Below are 9,463 nucleotides of genomic sequence, written 5' to 3' on the forward strand. Positions count from 1 at the left end.
GTTTTAAATGGCACCCCTGTCCCCCATTCCTGCCCACAGCTGTGCTTTCTTTCTCTGTACTGACACAGCTTACCCAGAAAATGCCACTGAGAGCATGGCACTGTCCTGCCATATGGCATTGTATTTGCTTTTGAAAACCTTGGTCTTCCCTAAGTCCCCATTTCTCCCGTGGCCTGCTGAAGAGATGCAACTCAGTTGACAGCTCCCCTTGGCTGTCGAACTTGATGTTTTCTTTATTTGCCTAAGACCAGCTGCTCTTCATGAACCTTAGGTTATCTGTCTTAGTCTTTAGCCTGCTCCTCACAGAAGACAAGAACAGGTCCAGGATCCAGCCCCACCCAGCTGATGCAGCCTTTTGCAAACTTGGTTACAGGGCCACTGCAGGCTTGCACTCACCTGGCAGAAGACAGGATAGGAACACTTGGGGTCTTGTTTCCTTTCTCAGGGACTGGCTCCCATGTGTAACAGGCTTTCTTTTGGACCATCAGCCAGCTCCCAAATCATGACCCAGAGACTTACTATTAGTTATGAATGGTTGGCCTTATCTTATGCTTGTCCCACTAGCTCTTAGAACTTAATTTAACCTGTTTCTCTTCATCTACATTTTTGCCTATGTGCTTTTTACCTTTCATTCTGTATGTTCTACTCAATGTCTGGCTAGCTGGTGGCTGCCTGGCTGGCTGTCCCCAGGCTCCCATGAACCCCCTTATTCTCTGCAATGCTGCTGAGTACCCCGCACCGTAAACCACTAGGACAAGTGTGACCTTGTCTTTGATCTGATGTCACCTCTTTGATATTCTCTGACCCACTTTACAAAGGAAGAGAATCAGAACCGAAGTTGCCAGTGCTGAGCGATCCTCAGAGAAGCCAATAGTTGTGACAAGAGACCTCAGTCTGACAGAAGGTCTGGACCTGCCAGCAGTGTAGAACATGACCTGGTGGACAAGTCGAGTTACCAGCCCCCTCTCCCTCATGTCAAATGGTAATGTCACCGCCTAGCCTGCACCACTGACGACAGGAATGGGGAGTGGGGCTGGCTGTGGTGAGGTGGGTCTTCCAGAATGAGTCAAGCTGACACATTGGTCCTAAGTAAACTGAAAGGTTGGCATGACTTGCAGTTTTAGCGTCCCAAACAAGAGGGTGTTTTTAGTGTCTCACAGCCCTCTGGAGGAATTTTGCAAATGCACTGGACACTTGTAGAGATGAAGCAGGGAGGACCCTCACAGGATCCAAGTTTCCAACACCCATGATGCACGGTTTTCCTATTTAACAGCCAGCCCTGGAAGCGGCTAGAATAAGCTCTACCTTCTTCTGGGAAGCCCACTTTCTCTGGCAACTACTGAGGGGCCACAGAGAAAGTCTATCAGTTATTTCTCTAGTGACTGTAACCTTGAAATCACTCTCCCTACAGGCTTGTTTCCTCATCAATTGTGAACTCTAAGGCCCTTTCTTGTGTGATCTTGGTTACTTTAAAAGTTGAGGGTGCTGGAGGAAGCTACCTTGTGTTTTGTTTTAAATCTTTCCCTATCTATAAATAATAACAATAACTTACCATCCCGTTTCATAGATGCAAATTGTTATTGGAAGTTCCCATGAGATAATTCATGGGAAACAGTGGTATAGAAAGCCAAGGCTATGGACAGGCAAGCTGTATTATTAAAGGACAGTGAGAAACTGGAATTTAGTGCTGCCTCTCGAACCTGCTGCTTCTCTGGGTGCATTCATTCATTCATTCATTCGAGACAGAGCCTAACTATATACCATTGGCTGGTATGGAACTCAGTATATAGACAAAACTGGCCTGGAACTCCAGAGATCCACTTGTCTCTAGTGCTGGGATTAAAGGCGTGCACCATGCCTGACTTCTCTGGGGGTTAGAAGCAGCGCTTTTGGGAGACAGCTCTGGCTAGATCACAGTAGACTCAACAGAGAGTTTTCAACACTGCCCACACCCACACCCACCGGGCATCTCTCCCTTTTCACTCCTTGGGAATGTCTTGCTGCTCCCAGAGACTCAGCTTGCTTCTCAGGAGCTGGGGCAGGTCAGGCGCCTGGCTAGGCTGCTTCTGCCTAGGGATGATGAATATCAAGACCTCGCTCCTCCGGACGGTGGGCTGCTTGGGGGGCGGGTGCTGGGCCACTAGGGTGACCCCTCCTCTCGGCAAAGCTGGCCCCAGAATCTGGACTCTCTTCTTTCCCGGGTTGGCGTAGCGTTTGTTGCCTCTTCACCCCTCCCACCCCCACCCCAGCCAGGTTGTTGGCGAGTTAGACCTCCCAGCCTCACGGGGCTGCTGTGCGGCTGCGGCGACGCTGGCGACTGCGGCGCTGCAGCAGAGACGAGGGCTCCAGAGGCGGCGCCACGTGAGTCTCTGGCTAGGGCCCCAGACTGGGAGGGAGATTACCGTATTTATCGAGTCCCAGTGCGGGACCCTTGGGGGCGGGTCACTGCGGGCCTGCTACCGTATTTGCCCGGAGCCATGCAGCCCTTTCTGGGAGTGGCAGTGTCAAGACTTAATGATTTGTTTACTCGGGGTCGCGCAGCCCCGCGGGGGGCGCTGCGGGCACCGGGGGGTGGGTGGATTGCACGCGTTCCTCCAGGACCTTGGGGCTGGCAGCCCGGCAGGGTGGGCTGCGGCAGCTGGGTGGTAGCCTATGTATATTCCTAGGGGTGGGGTTGATACGCAGCTTACCACATTTCTCCAGGGTCGCTCGGACCCCTGGAATTAGCAAGGCTGTGAGAGAGAGTCGTGCCGGGTGGGGTGAGCTGTTGAGATTAATGCAGCAGTTTGACTGCGGGAGGCTTTTCGGCTGTATGGGGGCGGGGAAGAAGGGGCGCAGCGCTGCGGGAGACTTAACTGTGTTTTCCTTGGGCTGCCCAGACAGAGGAAAAAGCTGCTGCAGACTGCAGGTTGGGCTGTGAGTGTGGCACCTGATGGAGGAACTTGGGGGAGGGAGGCAAAACCATGGCCTTGGACCCTCTGGGCCTGGTCAGAGGTCTAGTAGAGAAAGTGGGGAGGTTGCCCAGCGACCAGGCTCAGACTGGCCGAGGAGACTTTGAGGGTCTATCTTTGAAAATGGCAGCACAGCTATCTGGGGAGGGATTGTGGGTGGAGGCATGACAATGGGTCCTAGTTCCTTTCTCCAGGGTGAGTGCCAGTTCCACCCAGGCTTGGAGGTAGGGGGAGGCAGAGGGTGTCTCTGAGACCCCACCCTGCAGGTAGATTGACTGAGGCTGGAAGTGTGAAGACCTTCAGGGAGGTTTGAGGGAAACCCTCAACAAGCTTCTCTGATGGAGGGGGTGAGTGAAGTGGGTCCCAGTGCCCTACATGGCATGGGAGTGGTGGCAAGACCCCGTGCCCTATAGGAGCAGTGACCCTTTGAGAATGGATGGGTTTGTGGTGGCTGAGGAAGGTGTGCATGCGTGTGCATGCGTGTGTTCGTGCCTGCGTGCATGCCTGCGTGTATATGTATGTGTGTGAAGGGGTGTTTTGCTGCTGAGCAGCTAATACATCCAAATGTTTTTAACAGTGAGTCAGGAGACTTAGGGCCTAGGCCTGGCTCACCTTGCTGTATGACCTTGGACAAGTATGTTTGTTGGTTTCACACAGCTTCAATGATTCCATTTACAAACCTGGGCTCAGCAACACTGCTCTGCCCCTTATTCAAGGATGTTGTGAGAGCAGTGGGAAACTATTTCAGAAGGACCTAGTGAGTGGCCTGGGAAGACAATCTTTAAAATAGGCCTGAAGGGAGCCCAGTGCTGGGGATGTTTGTTGATTGAGTGTGGTTGGTGCTCAGCCTTTGGACCAGACCTGGCTCCTGGGAGCTCTTGCTTTGGTTCAGCAACCTGCAACTTTTCAAGTGTATGATTCATCTTGTTAGATAGAGGGACTACCTTTAATGTTTAACCCAGGGAGGTCACTTTCAGGTTTATGGGGGTTTATTTTGCTTCCTGCTTTAAGCCACTGGTGACCTTCCTTTCTGCAGGTTTTAGGTCACCTTCTATCCTTGGGCATCTGAATGGAGAAGCTGCTCCTGAGAATTGCCAGACAGTATTTAGCCCATGCGTTGTGTGTTGCAGGCATAGGGCTTGATGTGTCTTTTAACAGAAGGTAGCTCTCTGTTCTTGAGGTGCTGGGTTGGAGTTAGAGGTAACATGACCACCCTATTCCCAGGTGATGATGAAAGGCACAGGGCTGGGCAGCAGACTGTAAAGGGAAGTCTTCTAGGAGGTAATGGGTCTTGAGAAAAGCCCAGGACGACAGGCTGTGAGGAAAGGAAACAAAACTGTAGATGGGCAAACGCGGGGGGTTGTTGGAAGTGAGTGATACGAAATGCTGGAGAATGGCTGATCGTGGGGTCTTCCGTGATCCCTTTCTCCGCTTCTGCTTCTCCAGGGGCTGGTGACTGCATCTGGAAGTGCCCATGACAGAGCTGGTGTCCTCCAGGGAAGGGTCTCCTACGGGGGACGGGGAGGAGGGTCTGGGGGACGACCAAGGCCTGGTTATCCACCACCCGGCGGCGGAGGAACAGCCCCACCGCTGCCCACTGTGCGGCCAGACCTTCTCCCAGCAGCCCAGCCTGGTGCGGCACCAGAAGGCGCACGTAGGGGCGGGTCGCACCGCCGCCTTCGTGTGTCCCGAGTGCGGCAAGGCCTTCAGCGTCAAACACAACCTGGAGGTGCACCAGCGCACACACACAGGAGAGCGGCCCTTCCCTTGCCCCGAGTGCGGTCGCTGCTTCAGCCTCAAGCAGAACCTGCTCACGCACCAGCGCATCCACAGCGGCGAGAAGCCGCACCAGTGCACACAGTGCGGACGCTGCTTCCGCGAGCCGCGCTTCCTGCTCAACCACCAGCGCACACACGCGCGCATGCCCACACCACACCCGCGACGTCCCGGTGTCTTCGGGGAGCGGCGACCCTACTTCTGCCCACGCTGCGGCAAGAGCTTCGCGCGTGAGGGCTCGCTCAAGACCCACCAGCGCAGCCATGGCCATGGGCCTGAGGGCCAGGCAGCCCATTTAGGACGTGTGCTATGACCCGTGGGGGCCTGCCACCATCAGCTGCCTCCGATCTGGGAGCCACATCCAGGGGTGCTGAGTTGCCCCCTCTCTGGATAGGCTCATGGGAGAAGGGCAGGGCCAGCTTGGGGTGTTGGAAGGGATTGAGCCATCCCCTTTCCTTCCTGCCCCTGGACCCTTTGGCTGGCTGCATGCATCTGCTATGGGTTCTGCGTTAGTTTTTCTCCCCAGTCTCCTGTGGCCTAAAGCAGGTGGGTCCCTTAGAGTTGGCCAGAGGCCCCTGGGGCATGGAGGTGGTGGGAGTGGGGGGTGGGTGGGTGTACAGTGTTGGCTATCTAGGTCAGAAGTGGGTGGGCAGGCCTGTGTTGGTCTCCATGACTGTTGCTTACCTGATCTTCATTCTCAGCACGTCAGACTTGAAAGCGACTTGCTTGGAGAGGGCCACTTTCCACGGTCCCTGGGCCCCAAGCTCCGTCCCCAAAGCCTCAGCCTCCTGCACCCTCGGTCTGGTGGCCTTGAGAAGCCATTTCACTCCATGCCTCAGTTTGCTTATCTGTAAGTTGGGGATGAAGATGAGAGACTTTTCCTTTTCCCTGGGGTGTTTCCAGGCTTGGCTGTTAGCAGAGGGTGGAGTCGTTTGTCCAGAGAATTTTACTCAGTAGCTCTGGGTTGTGCTCTGCTTCACTCCTGGAAGGACCCCCAGGCCCAGGCACTTGGAAGCCCACACTCATGCCTGTGACAGGTGTCAGGGTGTCTGCACAGACATGTGGGCTACAGTAGGGCCATCCCTGGGTCAGGAAAATGACTGGCTTCACCTAAGGGGGTTCGAAGGCCTTGCACTGCATCCTAGAGACAGAGACTCATTGTAGGAAGGGCAGGTGTGCAGAAGGGTGACTTCCAGATGGCAAGGGCTAGGATTTGTTCCACAAAGGACTTTGTGTTCAGGGGGAGGGGGACACTAGACATTGTAATGAGTGCAGTGACTCAGACCTGTGATTTAGGATGAGAGCAGATGCCCCAGAAGCACAGATGGACAAGACACGAGGGTCATTCGGGGAAGAGCGTGGAGGCCTCAGCCAGAGGCCTGAGCAAGGTCACCTCGTAAGAAGGATAAGTAAGGCTTGCTTCCAGGACCCTTGTTTACAAGTTGTCACTCCGAGGCTCTGGCCTTTTCTGCCATTTGACAAACCAAGCCTGTTCCAAATCACAGTTAATAATTAGTGCTACGGTGGGTCAAGTATGGGCTTTGTTTTGGATTTTGGACCCGACAATCTTTCAACTTTGTTACTGAGTTATTGAAAATGCAGTGAGGAGAACTTGGGCATGTGGGCAGGGCATCAGTGGGTTTGACAGGTGCTGGGGACATGAAGTTAGGATGTTGGGGGCTCTGGGAGGGCCCCTATTCCCTGAGCTCTTACTTCCTGCTAGGCCCATGCTGGGTGCTGGAGACCTGTCCACTCCCTTTGCTCTCTGTCCCACCTCATTGCTGTGTGGCTCCTCTGGAATCACCGGTCTCAGCCTGAGAGCCTTGGAGGTTTGCAATGTATTTCATGGTAGAAAGTCAACAAGGTCCTAGGGTAGCAGGAGCTAGTCAGTCACTCAAGTACTAAGACCCCAAATAGCTCATGTGTAAATAGGTTAATAATCTTGGCAGTATTTGTTTGGGGGATGGTGGCAAGAGGGTTGTCGTGAAGTCCCAGATAGAATCAGAGTGGGTCATGTGAATGTGTCCATGTAGTCCAGATGGATGTGTAGGCAGGGCTTTTGTTGCTACAATGTACTGACCATGACCTCTCTTTCTGTGAACAGATACAAAGTGGACAGGACCTTGTGACCCAGGACATATCTGGGCATGGAGACTAAGAATGGAGTCCCATGGGGTCCTGGCATCCTGGCATGAGGATGTGTCTCCTCAGAAGACCTACCTCTGGAGGTGCCCTGTGTTGGTAGAGATGGGAATTAGAGGCTAGGTCCATGCCTTTGGTGGGAGAACCCCCCAGGTCTGACTTGAGTCACAGCTGGGCAAGCCTCCTTTTGGCTTCCTGACCCTAGATCTCAACTCACATGTGGAGACAGACAGCACCTGTGTGGAGAGCTGGTTTCTCTCTTCCAGCCCTGCCCACCACTTGGTTGAAGGGCAGAGACAAGAAGCGACTGGTCTGCATTATCGCGTCACGTTGACGGCAGTCCTGGCTTGAGAGGCGAAACTTCCCTCAAGGTGTGAGCAGTGCCTGAATGCTTCCGCGCCCTCTCTGAACTAGAAAGGTTAAGACTTCAGGGACACGTGGCCCTTTAAATTCTGATGGAGGCTGTGGACCTTCTAGAAGTCACAGACTTGTGTACCAAGCAGTTTCAGGAGCCTCAGGACTCCAGACTAAAGACCTCAGCCCTGGGGGTTTCATCTGCCATCCCTTTCTTACTCCGTCCAAGTGTGTCTCCCTCCTCCTGGTAGCCTCTTGTTTGGGAATAAAGAATTCTGAGGCTGAGCCCCTTTCAGTCCATCCATCCCTTCTCCCCAATCTAACAATACACCTGATTTGTAGGACCTGGTCTCCCTCCCTCAGCATTGCCCAAGGATCCCTGGGCTTGGTTCCTTTTCCCCTTTTTGTGTCTGACAGGCTGTGAGATTTTACAGTGAAGCCCTCTGCTTGGCCTTGACTCTGATTTCACTGTGGAGTTTCAAGGGAAGGCTGGACTGCTGAAGGGATAGTGGATCATTTTCTCTGTGTCTGCCCCAGGGAGAAGGAACCCTGTTTCCTTTAGCCCCATGCAACCAATCAGGCCTCTTGGTTGGCCAAGATGCTCACCTGGGAAGGTGTGGATAGAAAGGCACCAGAACCCAGCATGGACATGTGCCCATGGGTCTAGTCAGAGGGAGAAGCCAGTGGAGTTGTGTGTGTCCCCTAAGCAAGCAGGTGTACAAGTAGGGAGTGTGGATCTTGGGCTACTGTTGATCAAGGACTCCTGTCTTCAAGTGTGAGCAGGTCAGTTAGGAGGCTGTGGATATTTCTCCTTTTCCCTAGAATGAACCACTCATTAGGAAAGGGGAGACCTCCCTTTTCTGCTAGGGCTTGGTAGGAACCTGTGGATTCCTAACCTGGGGTCTTACTGCCTGTATCCCCCATGCAGTTTGGGTTACAGGTTCTTACTGAACCCCTATGCCTTATTCTGGGGTCACTGAGTACTCAAAGCAATCTGAGAAAGGAGAATACTCCCCATACCCCAGGAGCTCCCATGAAGTTCTTTTCCTTGGCTAGTCTAGGGGAGCCCTCGCCGTGCCCCTCAGCTAACTGCCCGGCTTGTCTCTTCCCTGCTGTAGCTGTGCTATGCCTTCCCCTGCACTGCCCCGAAATGTTCTTTTCCCCACCCCCAAAACCCTCCTTATTCACCAGGGCTGAGCCTCCCAGCACCCCACCCCCATGCTCCCTCTGGACAGTACTCACGTTAACACATGGTGTCTCCCTTAAGTACTATGTACTGTTTAGTCTTGTGCACGCTTCTGTGTCTGTGTATACGTATACGTGCTGTGTGTGTGCACATGTGCACCTCAAGTCCCCAGCTAGACTGTGAGCTCCCTGAGGGCAAGGGGCTGTCATTTCTTCTTCAACCCCAAGTGGGTCTATCACAGCGCTGGGCTCCTAACTCTCAGGAAAACACTTGTCAACTGGCTGATGGAATAAATGTTGGAGGTTGGTGGTGGTGTGGGAGCTGTGCAAGGGGAGAGTGCATGGGAGTTAACTATGGATGCATTGGGTTGGGTTGTGGTCTGGCTCCTTGGATCAATAATGGATGCTCGAGGCCGCAGGTCCTTGCATTTTGGGGGTGGTAGAAGCAGAAGGGACACCCCTCCCAACACACACTATGGCTACACAGGAGTGCACTTGAATGGATGTCCAGGTTGGGTATTCCTGGAAGTCCCTGACATCTGTCGGAGCTGACTCAAATAAATGTTCTCTACAACAGTTGGTGTGTGGAGCATTCTTTGGGGGACATAGCCAGGAGAGGGGTAGTGGCTTCTACCTCAACCTGTATCTTAGCCCCCATCACTTGTGGGGGAATTTCCTCCACGGCAACATGTTCTTGTGTTCAAAGCAGAATAGTAACCAAAGACTACAGGAAGCAGATCACCAGCTATAGCAGTTAGCACAGACCTCCTTGTCCAAGTAGTGACTACTGTTGGGGTCTGAGTCACCCTCAGCCCACAGTGGAACAACACCTGCTCAGAAGCTTTGAGGTGATGCCCGCTGGCTCCCAAGCATTGGGCCACCAAGAAGATTTGCGTCAGGAGATTGGACTCCAGGGTGGGCCATCGGGCCAGTCACATCTCTTCTGATTGTAGTCCTAACAGCCTGCTCTCTGAATTCATAGAGCTGGGGGGAGACCAAACAAGTCAGACAGAATTGATGCAAATTCAAAGCATGGCTACACCCATGCTCCTGGC

General features: G+C 53.5%; 1 protein-coding gene across 6 annotated transcripts; it reads left to right on the forward strand.

The window, feature by feature from the left end:
• The first annotated feature begins 1,094 nt into the window (after positions 1–1,094).
• On the forward strand, positions 1,095–8,984 carry LOC118580391 (zinc finger and SCAN domain-containing protein 2-like). Of its 6 annotated transcripts, none has more exons than XM_036182081.1 (4): positions 1,095–2,361; positions 4,398–5,273; positions 5,429–5,577; positions 6,832–8,984. In XM_036182081.1, the coding sequence occupies exon 2, from the start codon at positions 4,426–4,428 to the stop codon at positions 5,038–5,040; it is 615 nt and encodes a 204-aa protein (XP_036037974.1). In that variant the 5' UTR covers positions 1,095–2,361; positions 4,398–4,425; the 3' UTR covers positions 5,041–5,273; positions 5,429–5,577; positions 6,832–8,984. The 6 variants fall into 6 exon arrangements, with proteins under 6 accessions (XP_036037974.1, XP_036037970.1, XP_036037971.1 ...); XM_036182077.1 differs by lacking the exon at positions 1,095–2,361 and adding an exon at positions 6,024–6,136 and having other exon boundaries at positions 2,372–5,273; XM_036182078.1 differs by lacking the exon at positions 1,095–2,361 and adding an exon at positions 2,372–3,298.
• Positions 8,985–9,463: the final 479 nt, after the last annotated feature.

The sequence above is a fragment of the Onychomys torridus genome, chromosome 3, assembly GCF_903995425.1.
Source record: "Onychomys torridus chromosome 3, mOncTor1.1, whole genome shotgun sequence".
Taxonomy (NCBI): domain Eukaryota; kingdom Metazoa; phylum Chordata; class Mammalia; order Rodentia; family Cricetidae; genus Onychomys; species Onychomys torridus.

Coding starts and splice junctions, on each gene's coding strand:
- LOC118580391 (XM_036182081.1), top strand. CDS start 4,426: ATGACAGAGCTGGTGTCCTCCAGGGAAGGGTCTCCTACGGGGGACGGG.